This window comes from Heloderma suspectum, chromosome 2 (genome assembly GCF_057233095.1).
Source record: "Heloderma suspectum isolate Gila_16-S chromosome 2, 16-S_ref, whole genome shotgun sequence".
In the NCBI taxonomy this organism is placed as follows: Eukaryota; Metazoa; Chordata; class Lepidosauria; order Squamata; family Helodermatidae; genus Heloderma; species Heloderma suspectum.
This window is the reverse complement of record NC_139459.1, coordinates 194,416,227-194,434,990: the sequence shown is the minus strand read 5'-3', so window position 1 is coordinate 194,434,990 and position 18,764 is coordinate 194,416,227. Positions and strand designations below refer to the sequence as shown.

General features: G+C 42.2%; 1 protein-coding gene across 1 annotated transcript in view; it reads left to right on the top strand.

Annotated features, from left to right (window-relative positions):
* Window positions 1–18,764, top strand: part of CERS5 (ceramide synthase 5) — a 58,022-nt gene that overhangs the window by 29,332 nt on the left and 9,926 nt on the right. Inside the window, exons 4-8 of the mRNA XM_084837151.1 lie at window positions 174–231; window positions 6,176–6,226; window positions 7,200–7,292; window positions 16,843–16,971; window positions 17,569–17,675. Of these exons, the coding sequence (XP_084693277.1) occupies window positions 174–231; window positions 6,176–6,226; window positions 7,200–7,292; window positions 16,843–16,971; window positions 17,569–17,675 (438 nt within the window). The remainder of the gene's footprint in view (window positions 1–173; window positions 232–6,175; window positions 6,227–7,199; window positions 7,293–16,842; window positions 16,972–17,568; window positions 17,676–18,764) is intronic.

Sequence of the window (18,764 nt, the reverse complement as noted above, 5' to 3'; positions counted from 1 at the left end):
TGTTCTTCAGCTGGCCATGCACAAAACACTGAAGTTTTCAGAGCAGAAATTCTTTGCTTGTGGGTTCTATATTTGCCTGTTTCATGTTGGTCTTGGCTCTTACTAGATTCTTATTTAGCAACATCAAGATTGTTATGCTGTATATTTAATCCTTATTTGTTTCTCATTTTCAGGTGGAGGTTTATATTTTATTTATGTATATTTACCTATGGACTCAGATTTCTTTGGTTGGTGAGTGTGCTGTGCAGTACTGAACTTATACTCAGTGAGACTGAAATGAGAGATTTTGCTTGACCCTTTGGTACTTTCCTGGCATTCTTAACTGAGTTCCCAACTCGCCATTTAATTACTTCCTGACAGAACAGGAAAGGTAGCCTTTATATCATGCTTCATCACAAAAATGCAGTGTTTGCCTGTTTCTGACCACAGAACCAGACAGACCCGTTTGTGATTTGTTTGTTGTTCCTTGGAAAGATGCTGATCCTTCTCTTATAGATTGTGGTTGCTCATATGTATGTGTATAGCACTTTTCCTCTGTAAGTGAGAAACGGCATGCTTTCACTACTGTGAACCTAGGATAAGGGCATGACTACAAATAAGGCAAAAAATAAGATCGGTTTATATGCAGGTCACATTACCCTCATTATAAGGGATTCTTATGTACTATTTCTAATTTGGTGTTTATCTTAAAACAGTTTGCATTGTCCTAGATTATAAAATCAACCAGAGTAAATCAGAACTTGGAATAAATATAGATCAAGGGTAAAAATCCAAATAAAGATATTAACAGATTCAAGCAGGGAAAAAAGGATATAAGGTATTTAGGGATTATGTTGGCAGATTATGTGTTGAAAGTAGTATGACAATTTGAACTTTTTGATCCAAAAAAAGCAGAACAATCTTTTAAAAAATGGTCCTCTGGGCACTTATTTTGGATAGGATGTATTGCTGTGGGAAAAATGAAGACCTTGACAAAATGTGTCATTTTGTTCTTAACTCTACTTGAAGGGGGGAAATTATACATCAGGAAAAACTTCCTGACTGTTAGAGCAATACAACAATGGAACCAATTCCCTAGGGAGGTGGTGGGCTCTCCCACACTGGAGGCATTCAAGACGAGGACAGCCATCTGTCAGGGATGCTCTGACTTGGATTCCTGCATTGAGCAGGGGGTTGGACTCGATGGCCTTGTAGGCCTCTTCCAATCCTACTATTCTATGATTCTTCTATTCAGTCTTGTATTAAGAAGTTTAATAACAACCAACATACTAGAGTTAAAATGTCAAGGTAGAATTTAGAGGTGCCATTCCACTTGCATCATGGCATTTAATCCACTGAATGCCTCTGTTAATGGAAGTGGGGGGAATTTTCATTGCTTTTCCCTTTCCCCCTGCAGCCCCTTGTGCCCCCACCCCCAAATCTGTTCCAGAGGGTTGGGGGATCCTGCAGAACAGTGTAGACTGTTCTGCTGGGAGCTTCAGAGGATTTAGCAAAGTTGTCCTCCCTTCTATTAAAGAGGTATCCACTGATCAAAAGCCCCTCCATGAGCAAAGTGGCACCATTGGATTCCACGCCAGGTATGATTCCAATCAAGTAAAGATGGAGGCTTAGCAGCTCCTAATATTTTTATGCAGCTCATCTCACTGGCTTGTGCCAATGGTTTTATGGGGAGAATAATTTGGGGGACATTGAACATTTTGGAGGAGGAATTGCTTTGTCTTTTTGGATTTGGTTGGAAAATAAAAGGAAAGTGTTATTAAGTAATAACATACATAGAGTGAGCACTGAAAGTATAGGACAGATACCAGCCACAAATTACCCCAGATATATCACCTTTATACTCCATATTTTATCCTTGATTTACTGTTGCAAGCATAGTTTTCAATCCAAAGTTCAAAATTAGACTCAAGACACAAGATAAGAGATTTAACTATATATTTACAATAATAACATGCATGCAGTTGACTTCAAAGATAGATTAATAATTCACTTCTTTCAACGATTGCAAATCAGATCCTATTTATTAGAATTGAGTAGAATTAGAATATATATATAATGAATGAATATAAACTTTTGAAAAATACTTTTGGGCAAAACTTCACAAAAAGGATTATTATCAAAAATGTATAAATCATTTCAATATTAAGGCCCATTGACTACAGATACAAAAAAAGTAGGAAGAAGGGTTCAATGTTACCTTGTTACAAATAGCAAAAAATGTCTATTGAAGCATTAAAGCAGTTATTTAACGTTAGATCTGAAGAACATTTTATTAACCCTCCAGCAACAGAAAAATTGACTATTAGCCAAAAATTGGCCAGTTTAGATGCCAAAGGTATCCAAAGAAAGCTATGCAAATAAACTATCTGGTGGAAAGTATTAAGCATTTGCAAGTAAAAAAATGCCTTCATTGAGAAATTTCTTTCTCCAGAAAAACAATATAGTTGCAAATAAGTCATCGGGTTAACAATAGTCCACAGTATAAAGTGCATCTACTTTCAAGAACAGTATGTGCTGTCTAACTGATCCCACATTTAAAAAACAAACAAAATCCAAAAAATTGTAATTACCATGAGTTGTGAATTGCAGCAGCAACAAATCTTGGGGACCTTGCCACTGTAGCACATGAGCAGCCAATGCACAATCACTGCATTTCACAACTGCATGAGTAGGGGAGAGAAAATGCTTAAATGACATTTTTGCTGCAATTTTTTGTAATTGCAACAATTTACTGAGATGGCAATTCTCCATTTTCTTGATGTCAGTGATGCCAGACCTTACTAGTACTGAGGCTGACTCTCAGTGTCCCAAACTCAACTCAAATGTTATCAATTCTAGGAAGGGACGTCTTTTGGCAGATGTGGGGAACCTTTTCTGGTCCAAGGACCGAATTGACTCTGGGCAAGGAAGTCGGCTACATCTCAGCAGTGACTGTGGCCACCCCTGCTGGCATATCGCCCCTGACATGATTGCTCAGACCCCATTCACACATAGCAGGCCCAGACCTACTCCTACACTCACCCACACATCCATTGTGACACAACACGCACGCATACTCCTGAAAATGCTCCACCCTCCTCTCACAGGTAGGCTTTGAAAGCCTCCAGTGACATCAACTGAGGCTTTTAAAAGCCAGATTGCAGCACTGTGTGTGTGTGACTTCTGGGTTGTTGGGTTTTTGGCAGCATTTGGGGAGGGTTAGCCCTCGCCTTCCCAGCAGCAGTTCCCCCCACCACAGCACCAACAGAATGTCCCCTTGCAGCAATTAGGCTTTTAGAAATCCTTCATTGGCACCAATGTTTTTTTTAAGCCTAAATGTAGAATGGGGGTGGATAAGTAGGGAAAATCTCTTCTAAGAGCTGCTGACTGGAAATAAGAAAAGCTCCCTGCCTGCGGAGGGGGCTGGGGCCTGGGAAGAAGCTGATGTGTTGGATGGGGGACGCCCACAGGTCGAAAGTTCCTCATGCCTGTCCAAGGATATTCTCTCCATTGTGGGTTGTTCAACCTCCAAACAAAATAGGTATTTTAAGCAGGTAATGTCAGCTACATTTAAAAAACCACACAATTGGCCACTGTTTGATCATGTGGAGACCCATCTGGTCACAGGTGTGCATGCCACCTTTAGTTTACTCTAATAAATAATATTCTGAGTCTTGGATTTATGATCTTAGATTGCTGTGTTGTTATGTATTGAAGAAAGGACAATCGCTAACACCTTCTTTGCCACATAACAAGAGTCAGATTTTCTTGAAAACCTAAAATGCTGGTGTAGACATTTCTGGGTTGTGGGCAAGGAACTCTGGGGTAATTTCTGTCCCCCACCCCTCTTCAGTGTGCCAGCCAGAGTCAGGTTTTTCATAACACCACCTGTGGAGTGGCACACTGGTGAAAAAATGGTAATGGTGGTTTAGTTTCTCAACCACTGTCTGGTCTAGGTTTGGAGCTCCTTGGGCTGGCTAGTTACAAAGATGCCTGAGGGCGACCCACAACAACAGATTTAACAAAGATCTTTCTTTCAACAAAGAAAAGTGGGCATCTTGCCTCAGAGTTACCATTAAGTCTGTTCACCTGCTGAGGTTGAGGAAGCAGGTCAATCGCAAATATTTGCAGATACAATTATGGTTGTAGTGACTTCAAATATTTGCAGATTCAGTTAGGGTTGCACTGACTCCAAAAGCCAAATTAATCAATATTGTGCAAAATGATGGCTATGATGAAAACAAAAACAAAGTTAGGACAGTGAGTAATTTGCCTATTCTGAAAATAAACAAGATACTGTGTTTTAACTCTCTGTACTCCTTCCTTGCAAGAAATGAAAAGAATAGGTTCTGGGCTAAGCATCTGCAGACGTGAAGAGTAACTAAAGAATTAAAACAGCATTTGGCCGGGTCACTTTGACACCTAGCACCGTAAGTGCATGGGACTCACTGCTAGCACAACAGGAAACTAACACTTCTTGAAGCAGTCGGAAATGAGCCAAAATGTTTATTTCTGGAATGGAGCAGGTCAGCGGAGCTAGCAGAAGGGAATTCTGCTGACCTGTCCCATTCCAGAAATGAGCGTTTCAGCACGTTTCCAGGGTGGCTCTGTGAAGTGCTAGCGGTGGGTCCCACTGGCACAATCAACTCACCGGACACACATCAGTAGCATAGGATACTGCCCACTGTTGCGGAATACCTGGAGCATGGAATTGTAGAAGAAACTGGGATCTTTTCAGTGCTGCTGGGTATGTTCGACTCCACCTGTTGACTGCAAGTTAAAATGATACTTGTAGTACCATACAACCCCCAAACTGCAAAAATATATGGCAAAGCACACTTCTTCAGAGACAAACTTCTTCAGGGGCTACCTAAAACACATAATATATCACAGTGCATGATACACAGCATAAAAATATCATGGACTAATTAACTGCATACATTCACAAATGCATATTCTGCCATGCAAACTTTTAACACACGAAAATCCACCCATAAAAACACTCTTCCATAAATGTATGTTAAATTAAAACACACACACACACACCACCCAATAAACAGGAAGAAATTGCAGCTCCTCATTCAACCCTTTTGGGAACAAAATCCCAAGCTTCAGAATCTGCTTGATTTCTTATCTTAATAACATTTCTTCCTGATCCATCTGTTTCAGTGTCCAAAATAACACATCTGAAACAGTATGGCTATTCTCAAGAAAATGTTATACCAAAGGGGATCCTTCTCCTCCATTCCTGATGTCACTCAAATGCTGTGTGTGCGTGCGTGTGTGTGTTTGAGTTTGAGGATCCTGGAGGTCTTCCCCACATACATTTTCTTGCATGGGCGGTGGATAACATAAATGACATTTCTCATATTACAGGTCTTAAAATGATTAAAAATGGGCTTCCCCCCATTTTTGTGATTAACAGATACTGCACCTTACAGGCATGTTTGCAGTTCACCCATCTCTAGATTGTGACCCCTCGGGTAGGGTGACCCAAAATAGTTTGCAGGCAAACACCCTTTTTTGCCCCCCCCCCATCACTTTTAACCAGCGTATCTTTCGAATTCCTAGTCTGTGTAAAGGGGATTAGAGGCTTATTTTGGTATCCTGGAATATTTTATAGGAGAAACCAGTATCTCCTAGTACTGCTCTGTACTAGAATATACATACAATAATTAGACACATGATTGAATGTAAGAGTGCAATTTTTTTTTTATTCATAGCCCTTTCCCTATTCCTCAGAAGAATATCCCATTACCTGGCAGCTGCCCTCTGTCTGCTTTCCTCAACCATCCTCTCAGGATGTTCCATCTCCAAAAACTGAGTTTTAAGAATACTTGATTCCTATTGAAAGTCCCTCTTCTTAGTACAGTACTGCTGTATTTGTAAAAATGGTTCATACAGTACATTTTGTCTAAGTTAATATATTGTATAATAGGTTTTTTCTAGCTGTAACCTTTCTGAAAGAATATTATCTGTATTTTTTATTTTATGAAAATAAAACTTGGTATTTGACACCCCCCCCAACCCCTTATGTGAATGCACTTCATTGGCTTTAACCAAGGAATCAAAATGAAAACCCATTGAAGCAGTACTGCAAGGGGAGAGAAAGATTTCTTACCAAAAAATATTCCAAAGAAAACAAAACCCTACAAGAGTATACTCTTGTAATATATCTTCTTTTCTTTTACTGTAGTCACCCTGGTTTTGGGATACACGACAATGCTGGTACAACTACCCTTTTCAGGTAAATGTTTTTACTATTATGTGGTTGTAGCAATGCTATATAAAGACAAATTGGTTTAGATGTTGAAAGCCCTTCGTTGGGTATGAAGGTGCTATTTCCTTAAGTCCTTCAGATTTTGCTGAATAACCTTCTACCTGAACCTGTACTTTGCCACGGGGGTACATATGCACACATGGAATGTTCCCATTTGGAGAGGCTTTTCCATTCACCTTGATAGAAGGCAGTTCCATGGGTCAGCTGCTGCTGTTAAAATAAATACGGCCTCCTGAACTCACAGTTACATGTGCGCATGTTATAGCATACCATGGAGTTCTGGCACATCAAAGCCCACATAAGGGATTTTGTTTAAAAGTGGTTGTTTAAAAGTGAGATTTCTAGAGATGTTGAACATGAGGTAATTTTCAGGCCAAATGGACATAATATGCTTTGCTACACTTCCCGTTTTCACCCTTCCTTGGAATTGTCTCTTCATTATAGGTGGTGACGGGACTTGACTCAAAATGGGTTTGGTGCTTTAGTGCTAAACCAAAAGGGATGAGGGAAGCCTCCAAAATGAGGAGAGCTTTAGAATGATCCTGCTAGTGTAGTGTAGACCTTGCTTTGAACATATGATCATAGTGTAGGACTGGAAGACCAGTGCCACATAGAAGGGAAGAACAGTACATGCTGAAAACCATCCAGTCACCAAAAAATAGTCTTTATGCATCTGTAATCAGTCCAATTCTTGTCTTGTTGATCTCCCCAAACAACTCTCTTACTGTCTTAAAAATGTAATAGCTGTGTGCATGGATGCCAGGGTGGGAGTAAGAGATAGGATAGCTTCTTTGTAATTGCACTAATGAAAGCCTAAGTCCAGAATTTTCTCATCTACAGAGTGGAAGGAGATCAGTTCTTATCAGTTTAAGTCTTTAAATAGTTTTTAATGCAGATGTTGGATGACTCTCTTAAACAAAACCTGTCTTTTGATTTTCAGCCTATAACGTCTGGCATTTACTACTATTATATCACAGAGCTGGCTTTTTACTGGTCTCTTATGTTTTCGCAGTTTACAGATATTAAGCGAAAGGTAAGAAATAAGTCTGTTTCCAGGAGCCTTGTGATGATCCCTTCAACCTTTCTGAATGAGAAGAATCAATCAGTGCCTAGCAATAGAATGACCGATTTGTATCTGAATAAAACATACTTTGCATTTTGATGGAATCCTTCTAATCAAACTTGTGGTGATTGAAGTATGTGTATGCATATGCATGCATGTATTAAGACTGCTACTGTGAGGCTGGATGAATATTCTATCATTTTTTTAATTACGGATGTCGGAGGAATCTGACTGGGGGGTGGAGCTCGATGAGTTTTGATCGGCTCGGCTCCCCAGACTTTGGTTCATCTTCTGCTAGCTGGCCCGACTCGGCCTACAATGAGTTGAGCCAGCTAGTGGATTTTCTGTGTTTTTTAAATTGTGCAAATCACGGACACAATTTGCACAAATTTGTGTAATTCACGCAAATAACGGCTGACACACACACAAAATATGTGCAAAAAGTCCCTGGAGTTTGGGGAAATCCTGCAGCTTGGCTCACAAATGGAAGCTGAGTTGGGCATGCCACAGAACTCTGGCAAGCTCCCAAAGGGCTGGATTTCCCGGTGACAGACATCCCTATTTCTAACAGTCGAGTCTTATCTGCATGGTTTTCTATATTCTTGATTTGGCACTTTGAAGCTAAACTGGAAGCATGGAAAGTGTTTTTAGGAGAGGAAAAAGCAGGTAGTTTCTCTTCAGCTAGAAGGTTTATGTTGAGGTTGTGCTGACCTTCTACAGTGCACTGCAGCAAACAGTTATCCCCATCACAAGGTTCACATAGCATGCAAAACCATGGTTTAGCACAAGAGAGATGAACTGGAATGGGTCCAAGCACGACTCAGACTTCCATGCTTCCCACTCTGTTCTTCTCCCACATGGGTGGGAGAAGGCATTCAGAAGCTTTTGCTTTTGGTTAACTGCAGCTTATGATGTCATCTGGAGCAACAAATCATGATTAACACTAACTGTGGTTAGTTTCAAACAAGCCATTCCCAAACCTTGATTTCTGAAGTTTGCTTGTTGAAACTAAACATAACCATAATTCCAGACCCAGACAATATGACAAACCATACTGAACTAAAAGCAGGAGCAAAAGCTTCTGATCTTCTGTTTGGCCTTGTGCTCTCCCCACAGCCAAAATTAGTTCAGGGTGGTTCACTGCTGACATGCAGCCCCAACATGATTGCCAAGATCCCATTCCCCCCCCACACACACATATACACACGTACACTCATGCGCACGTGCGCGCGCACACACACACACACACACACACACTATATATATATAGAGAGAGAGAGAGAGACACGCACACGTACACACACACACACACACACACATGCACATACACACTCATATATACAGACACAGACACACACAATTGTGTGTGCGCACACAGTCTTGGATTGGAGATGAGGGCAGGGACTGAATGAGGAACAGGCTGTATCCAGTGCATGGGCCAGAAATTCCCCATCCCTGCTTTGATGTGACATGTGAATGTTGTTCTGCTTCAGCAACAAGCACTGTATATATGAAATGCAAATCAAGGTTGTTTTTGGTAAGAATGCAGAATCTGACGATAAACAGTTGCATCAAGAGAGCTGAGCTGCTCTATGCATAAAGCAGAGAAGGGCACGCAACACAAACAGAAGCTGCTTGGATTCACCTTGACTTTGACTCCAATATTAGGACAGGTTTAAAAAAAAACAATAGGAAGAAGGACTCATCCCAAGTCTGAGAGTTCAGCTTATCATTTAGTTTAAAAAAAAACACACAGAAAAAGGTCTCAGCCCTTTCAAACCACATCCCTTCCCAAATCATGTAGCCTTTGTCTGTTGTCCCTTCCAACAATGCAGTGAATAGAGGACCTTCCTTAAATAGATCTCCCATTCACTATTTCCCTCTTACGTAAATAGGAATCTCCACTCCCAGGAGGCCAAATTGACCTTCATTCCCATCCACTGGAAGCCAGTGCTGACCAGTAGTTCATAAAACAGCCTCCCTTATTTTTCAGATAAGGCCCTCCAATCAGATTTGCTCAGCAGCAGTTGGGCCTATCTATAAAAGGAGGCAGGCTTGCAAGGGAGCCAGCTCTCAAAGCACGAGTAGCTCCAGTGACAAACCATCAGCACACAAGTGAGTTAAGCACCTGTGTGAGTTTAGCAACAGGGTGTGGAAGCCGGGGTAGTCGTCCATCCCTACTAATAGTAAGTAACTGTAAATAAATAACTATAAATAAGTTTACCAAGTGATCCCAGTAACAACTAAGTTTTCTAGGTAAACAAACCCAATAATAATATTAATAATAAAAAGAACCACTTTTGAAGGTAGAAAGCCAGCAGGGGTGTAAGGGCTATCCAATGTATTGCACTAAGTGCTACATGTACGACTGTCTGCCTGCTGGACAGAAGTCACAGATCTGTGCTTGCTGTAATAGTTCTTGGCCCTCAGGAACAAGTTCATTCCCTTGAAGCCAAGGTCGCTGACCTAAGCTAAGAGAAGCAGAGTGGTTGGTGGATGAGACCTTCAGGGACTTAATAGAGGTGTCCCACTCCCTGGGTGACTGTTCCTCTCCGGTCATGAAGAATGGGGGTATTGGCGATGGAGGGTGTCATTATAACTTAGAAGGGACCCATTCCTCAGATGATGAGCAAATATCCTTTTGCACTGGGGATGTGCCTCTGGGGGGGAGGGGCACTTGTGGTAGTGGGAGATTTGATCATGAGACTCATAGACAGCTGGATTTGTGATGGGTATGTAGACCATGTGAATTGCCTACCTGGTGCGAAGGTTGCAGATATCATGTGCTGTCCAGATAGCCTAGTAGATAGTGTCGGGGTGCAGTCAGTGGTTGTGGTCCATGTTGGTACCAGTGATGTGGGGAAATGTAGTCATGAGTTCCTGGAAGCCAAATTTAGGTTGCTAGGTAGGAGGTTGAAATCCAGGAGAACCAAGATGGCTTTCTCTGAAGGTGGCTATCTGTTCCATGTGCAGATAGCCAAGGTGGCTATCTGTTCCATGTGCAGAGCCAGCTAGACAGGTGAAACTGAGGAGTCTCAATGTGTGGATGAGACGGTGGTGCAGGGAGGAGATTTCAGTTTTGTTAGGCACTGGGGAACATTTTGGGACAAGCTGGGCCTGTACAAGAGGGACAGGCTGCACTTGAACCAAAATGGAACCAGGCTGCTGGCACTAAACATAAGTGGTAGAGCAACTTTTAAACTAAACCCTGGGGAAAAGCCAACAGGAGCTGGCAAGCATCTGGTTTGGGTTAAATCATCCCTAAGTGATTAAAATGAAAATGTTTCAATTGCACAAATGTAGAAGGGGAGGAAATAGGCCATGAGTATATGGTGGAACATGATCAGTGAGAGAGGCCTAAGTGCCACAGCAAAAGACACACATGCCAGAGACATCTGAGGAAGGACCCTGTGTATAGGCGTTTCTGTGGAAATGCTAGAAGCCTCTGAGCCAAAATGGGAGAGGTGGAGTGCCTGGTTTTAAATGAGAACCTAGGTATAGTGGGCATTATGGAAACCTGGTGGAATGAAGAGAACCAGTGGGATATGGTCATCTCTGGATATAAACTTTACAGGAAGGACAGAGGGATGTCCTGGAGGAGGTGTTGCTCTGTATATCAAAGAGGGTATAGTTTCAAGCAGACTAGAACACCTAAAAGAGGCAGACTCTTTCACAGAATCGCTATGGATGACAATACCAGGCTCCAAAACTAATTTAGTACTAGAAATGTGCTATTGTCCCCCAGACCAGAATGCTCAGGGTGACCTTGAGATGGAAAATGAAATCAGAGGCCTCCAAATGAGGAAGTGTTGTAATAATAAATGACTTAAATTACCTCCACATTGACTGGATAAATGCATGTTGTAGCCATGACAAAAAAGTTAAATTTCTTGATGCCCTAAACAGCTGTGCCTTAGAACAGTTGGTCATGGAACTGACCAGAGGGGAGGCGACCCTGAATTTAATCCTAGGTGGTGTTGCCCAGGACATAGTATGAGATGTAAATGCTGTTGAATTAATTGGGAACAGTGACCACAGTGTTATCAGATTTAAGTGGAAAATTGCCAAGGAAGTTAAACACAGTAATATCTGACTTCAAAAAAGGAAACTTCGCTAAAATGAGGGTATTGGTGAAAAGGAAGTTGAAAGGGGGTTAAATCCCTTCAAAATGCTTGGAGGTTACTCAAAACCACAATAATAGAACCTCAGCTAAAATGTATACTATAGGTTAGGAAAGGTAGTACCAAGTCTAAGAGGTCACTGGCATAGTTAACCAGCAGTGTCAAGGAAGCTATTAGAGAAAAGAGGTCTTCCTTCAGAAAATGGAAGTCTTGCTTAAATGAGGAAAACAAAAGGAAGCACAAGCTTGCACAAAGGAGATGCAAGCAGACAATAAGAGATGCAGAAAAGCATTTTGAAGAGCATATCGCTAACAACATCAAAGTCAACAATAAAGAATTCTTTAAATATATCAGAAGCAGGAAAGCAGCTAGGGAGGCAGTTTGACTGTTGGATGACAGTGAAATTAAAAGAGTATTAAAGGAGGATAAGGAGATTGCAGAGAAACTGAATGTGAATCCTTTTCATCCATCTTCAGTGCAGAACAGATAGCTGTGCCTGAACTGATGTTTTCAGGAAGGGAGTCTGAGGAATTGAGGCAAATAGTGGTGACAAAAGATGACATTCTCAACCTTATTGACAAATTGAAAATAAATAAATCACGGGGCCCAGATAGGATCTGTCCTAGAATTCCTAAAGAACTCAAATATGAAATTGCTGATCTTTTAAGCCAAATATGCAACATGTCCCTAAGATCAGCCTCTGTACCAGAGGACTGGAAGATGGCCACTGTAGCACCAATTTTAAAGAAGGGATCCAGGGGGGATCCGGGAAATTACAGGCTGGTTAGCTTAATGTCTGTTCCGGGTAAATTGGTTGAAAGCAGTATTAAAGATACATTTAGTAAGCATATAGAAGGACAAGCCCTGCTGAAAAAGAATCAACATGGCTTCTGCAAAGGTAAGTCCTGTCTCACTAACCCTTTAGAGTTATTTAAGAGTGTCAGTAAACATGTAGATAGGGGTGACCCAGTACACATTGTTTACTTGGACTTCTGAAAGGCTTTTGACAAAGTCCCTCTCCAAAGACTCCTGAGGAAACTTAGCAGTCATTGAATTAAGAGGACAGGTCCTCTTATGGATCAGTAACTGGTTAAAGAACAGAAAGCAGAGAGTAGGAATGAATGGTAAATTTTCCCAACGGGGGCATGTAAATAGTGGGGTCACACAGGGATCTGTATTGGGACCAGTGCTTTTCAACTTGTTCATAAATGATCTGGAATTAGGAGTGAGCAGTGAAGTGGCCAAGTTCGCCAATTACACCAAATTATTTAGGGTAGTTAAAACAAAAAGGGGTTGTGAGGAACTCTAAAAGGATCTCTCCAAACTGGGAGAATGGGCATCTAAATGGCAAATGCAGTTCGTAAGCAAGTGGAAAGTACTGCATGTTGGGGCAAAAAATCCCAACTTCATGTACAACCTGATGGGATCTGAGCTAGTGGTGACTGACCAAGAAAGAGATCTTGGGTGTTTTGGTGGACAGCTTGATGACAATGTCAACCCAGGGTGCCACTGTAAAAAAGGCAAACTCCATGTTAGGTATAATTAGAAAAGGAATTGAGAATAAAACTGCCAGTATCATACTGCCCTTATACAAAGCTATGGTGCGACCACACTTAGAATACTGTGTGCAGTTCTGGTCACCCTACCTAAAAAAAGATATTGTAGAGCTTGAAACAGTGCAGAAAAGTACAACTAAAATGATCAAGGGGCTGGAGCAACTCCCCTATGAGGGGAAGTTACAGCAGCTGGGATTGTTTAGATTGGGGGAAAAGGCAAATAAAGGGAAGACATGATAGAGGTTTATAAAATTACGCGTAGTGTGGAGGATAGAGATAGGGATGGGCAAAACCCCTGACATCTGGTCGTGGGAGGGATCTGCTAGGGGGAAATCTGGGTCACTTAGGGTCCGGTGGATTTCCCCAGAGCCTTGGTGCATCCGCCATTTTATTTATAGTATTTTTATCCAAAAAAGGCTACCGGAGGAGCTTACGATCAATGAACAAAGAAGACAGTCCCTTCCCTCAGGCTTACAACCTAAAGAAGACATGACACATAAAGAAAAAGCAATGGGGAGGGAAGAGAGGGGGAAATTACGTAGACTCAGGAGGGCTGGTGGGATGGCCTTGCTCCCCCCTCTCATCTCCTAAAAGAGGTGCAGTCCAACTGGAGCAGGCCCCGATGTTCCCTTTGCCTGCTCCTGTCTCCCTCACTCCTTTGCCTACTCCTGTCACTCCTCACTCATCTGGAGTACTGTGTCCAGTTCTGGGCACCACATTTTAAGGAGGATGCAGACAAACTGGAGAGGGTTCAGAGGAGGGCAACGGAGATGATCAGGGGACTGGAAACAAAGCCTTATGAAGAGACTGAAAGAACTGGGCATGTTTAGCCTTGAGAAGAGAAGACTGAGAGGATATATGATAGCGCTCTTCAAGGTTGTCACAGAGAGGAAGGCCAGGATCTCTTCTCGATCATCCCAGAGTGCAGGACACGGAATAATGGGCTCAAGTGACAGGAAGCCAGATTCCGGCTGAACATCAGGAAAAACTTCCTGACTTAGAGCAATACGACAATGGAACCAATTCCCTAGGGAGGTGTTGGGCTCTCCCACACTGGAGGCATTCAAGACAAGGCTGGACAGCCATCTGTCAGGGATACTCTGACTTGGATTCCTGCATTGAGCAGGGGGTTGGACTCGATGGCCTTGTAGGCCCCTTCCAACCCTACTATTCTATGATTCTTCTTCCCCACAGGACCATGGATGTCAGTTAGCCCTGAAAGGTGGGGGGAGGGGAGTCCAACTGGAGCAGGCCCCGATGTTCCCTAATATTCCTAACTATGGATGCTAGAGAAATCTGCTGCAGACCCAAATGAGTCTGAATTCCCAGGATCTGACCTCTGGATTCCATAGCAGACTGGCAGTTTGTGGGGCAGCTCTCTAAAGCACTTCCTTTTAGGTAAATTGTCACCTTTTATGCTGCAATTTACCCAGAAGGAAGTGGTTTACGGCTACAAATGCCGTCAACTATGCAATTTACGGCTGTAATTTTCTCACGATAGGCTAATGGCAGGCACCATTAGCCTATCGTGCCTCTTAGCCAGCCGGAGAGCCACCCCGTGAGCTATGGCGGATGCACCAGGTAAGGAGGTGCCAGTCCACTGTGGAATCCAGAAGTTAGATTCCTGGGAATTCAGCCTCATTTGGGTCTGCAGCAGATTTCTCCAGCATCCCTAGTTAGGGAGACATTTTTTCCCCCTCTCATAATACTAGAACCCAGGGTCATCTCATGAAGCTGATTGGTGGCAGATTCAGAACAGATAAAAGGAAGTGTTTCTTCACACAGCACATAGTCAAACTATGGAATGCACTACCACAAGACGAAGTGATGGCCACCAATTTGGATGGCTTTAAAGGGGGATTGGACAAATTCATGGAGGAGAAGGCTGTCAATGGCTACCAGTCCTGATGGCTATGTGCTACCTCCAGTATCAGAGGCAGTATGCCTATGTACACCAGTTGCTGGGGAACATGGGTGGGAGGGCGCTGTTGCACTCCTGTCCTACTTGGGGTTTTCCCATAGGCAGCTGGTTAGCCACTGTGTGAACAGAATGCTGGACTAGATGGACCCTTGGTCTGATCCAGCAGGGCTCTTCTTATGTTATTAGGTCAGAGCGATGAACCCTTGGCTACTATTTATCCAGTTGTTTTGGATTCTTTTCAGCTTACAGATCTCAAGGATTTGAACAGGATATCTGCAGTGGTGAGGGCCACCACCTGACCTTTAACCCTCTTGATGGTTAGTGTAGTTCAGATCTCTGGCAAAAATGATCTGTCCCTTTCCTGGCAGCCCACTGCATAGGAAGGAAGATGGGGAGGGAGAAAAGGGAGTAGCAGAAAGAGAGAGAAAAGAGGGTGGCCTTTGCCCCTGGTCTTGCCACCGCTGGTATTGGTCCCGCTCACCACCAGTGTGCAGCCCTCAGCAGAGAAAAGATGACACACCCCTGTCATAGTGTTTTCTTGGGCAGTCATATGAACAGAAGCTATGAGAAGTTTAACATCCTGATTGTGAATCCTCCCTGAAAAGTTAATAGGGATTACCACTTTCAGTAAAACATTTTCAGATATACATCTCAATGAGAGCCGCTCTGAAAATACTCTTGTGGAGGCAGAAGATTTATAGGAGCCAACCTTTTGTTCAGGCACTCTGTCTAGTGTAATTTTTCTCTGGCTGACTATTGGGATCCTTGGCCCCTGTGTGTGTGGGTGTGCTTACTTAATTTTGCCAAGGCAGCTCTAATAAAATCCTATATGTTGGAAGGCCAATTATATATGTCAGTACTTGGGTGGAGTATTAGAGGAGAAGCTCTGAAAAAGGGCCAGCTGGTTATCTTAACTGCTTTGTTTTATTTATGCTTTCTAAATCTTGAATCTGATTGCTGTAGTATTCGCTTTTCATCATTCTGTAGCATGGTAATTATTTAATTTATTACTACTACTACTACTACTACTACTGCCATGGATGGAGAACACTGCTTGTGGGATTTGCTGCCTAAGGTGCCAAAATAACTTGGCTTGCTTTGGGTATTATCTACCTTGACTTGGATGGGTGGAGATTTGCTGCTCTGGCTCAAGCAGCAAATATCTTGAGCAGGCCCTGATTGGCAGCTTATCATGAGTCTACTAGAAAAGGCTACCTAACATGCATACAGATTCCACACCCAGGATTGGGAGGTTGCTGAAGGAAAAAAGTCCATTGTCTTAATCTGTCACCAGAGATTTCTCCCAGGGCTATATCTTGATTGATAAAAATAATCTTTATAATCTGAAATGTTATCATATTCAAACTGACTTCATTGAGAGGTGCTGTTGCATAACAAATCATTCTGTTCTGGGCCCAGATCACCCTTCTCATAGCTTTTAATGGAAGAAACGTAATCTCTTTTGGTGGGAGGAGAGATGGGTAGAATTCCTAACACCCTGAAATGTTACTTGCATATTGTGCTTAAGATATTCCCTTGTGTTAATTGGTGTGTGATACTGCTGTTTCTAGCCTCTTGCTGCCCCATTTATGCAGTAAAGACTTGATTCTGCACTTTTTAGTCTCCAGACACTTATCATGTGAATCCATGCCAGGGTTTGAAGATTAGAAAATTTTTCATTAGGAAGAAAAAAAGCATAGGTTCTCAAGAATGTTACTGACACACTAGTTTGACTTACATTGAAGTGGTGGTTGGCCATCCATCTCTAGACTACCTTTCTGTAAATAAAGCACCTTTGGCTTGAATGTACCCACCTTTGTGCCAACTTGAACTTTTCCCCAAAATTAGATTATGGTGGATATGCCTTTGGTTCATGAGTTCCTAGATCTCCATTGTGACCTTCACGCCTCTTGTCCTTTCAGGATTTCCTGATCATGCTGGTCCATCACTTGGCTACAGTAGGACTCATTACCTTTTCCTACATGAACAAAATGGTGCGGGTAGGAACCTTGGTCCTGTGTGTTCATGATGCAGGAGATATCTTATTAGAAGTGAGTTCCTCTATGTTGACTCGGGGCTTTGTGTCTGAACACCATAACTGTCCCATTCAGTTTTCACTACTAATCTCCTTTGCATAAAGAATATTACTTTATACTTGAAGTAAATTTCTTGAGATCTTTTTTTCCACAAGGGAAGAAAAATAAAGTGTTTAAACAAAGTATCATGGTGATCAGAAAGTTGTCAGGTTTGAGGCATCTCTTGCAACAAATGTTTGGCCTCCCTCTACCAAAACCATTATCCTTCTCTGCAGTTTCTTCCTTTCATGGGCTTTTATTTTGGTGTACTTTGGTTTTCACCATAAAAACTTGCCATGCCCCTTCCTTTTCTGTCAATTTCACCTTACCTTGTAAACTCATTTCTTTACTCTGGCATTCTTCCTTCTTTACCATTTTCACTACATTCCTCTTCTCTCGTATGTATAGTTTCTTGTGGGCAGGGTTTGTGTCTTTTATGCTCTTCTATGTATAGTGCCTGCTTATTTTTACTAGGTGTACTAGAAAAAGTAGTCTGAAACAGACTGTTTCTAAAATAATGGGGTCATTGCATTGGCAACTGGAGTTTCTTTAATGCTTTCCTGTTTTTCCTAGGTTGCAAAATTGGCCAACTATGCCAAATATCAACGACTGTGCGATGCCACCTTCCTGCTGTTTTGTGTGTTGTTTATTGTCACCCGTTTGGGGATTTATCCTATCTGGTAAGTATTGGCAGAAATGGTCCCAGCTGTCAGTGATACACTGATGAATGCCAGACAAGGGATTCTGGAGTAACAAGAGTCCAATGTGACCAGAGTAAAAAAATATGAGGTGTGAATTAAGCAGCTGTGGCACATAGGGACCCTCAGTGGCAGGAGTCATCTTAGGTGTGTTGTAAGTAGGGTACACCATAAAGGGGTAAGTTGTCTGATTATGGTGCTCACTAAGTCATGGGGGCTGGCAGTATGAGCGAGGAGATATCAGGAGCTCCAAGTTTAGTGGTGTTATCTTAACATTATGCTTATTAGCAAAATACTTAAGGCTGGCATGGAGTTGGGTGTTAGATCTCTTCAGATTCATTGCTATGATTGCTTGTGCTTGAGAGAGAGGGTGTGGGACATGGTTCCCCATCTCTTGACCATAATGGCATGTGCTACTGCATCTTTCGCTGTGGTAGACAAAATGTGGGAGCCTGTTTTGAGGCTTCTTCTGTTGTATATGTTTTATATGCTTTAGCAAAGATAACAGATGGCAGTAGTTGTGCACCTTCACATGGTCAGTTTCACTTTTGATGCTCCAGATGGTAATGTACAGCACAAGCTCCCTGTATATCAAGAGTAATGGGAAATGCAATGGTCTCACCAATCCTTCCATTTCGGTTATCACTGGCACCTTCCCAGAATGTGAGGTACTGTCATACTGTCACAATAACTTCTTCAGAATAATTTCTTTATGTTTCTCTGTCTCTGTCCATTGTATCAGAATCCTTTGGTGGGTGGGGAGGGAATGGTCTCATCTTTTAAGAGCTAAAAATCTATTTAACCAGTTCTACAGTGAAAAACCTACACATGTGCAGTCCAAATGCAGGTGGAATTTTCTGCTGAGGAAATTATTGGTCCACATATTGGTGTTTCACATGGTGATCCCAGTGGATCAGCTAGAGTATAATTTTGTGCAACTGGCAGAATGGTTTTTTGTTGCATTTCTTCTTGGCTTGTTTTGTTTTTGTTTTGAGAACTGCAGCCAGTCTTGGTTCATTCATGGGGGACTCTTGCTATAGATTCTTCTGATAAATGGCTGAAGAGGGAGAC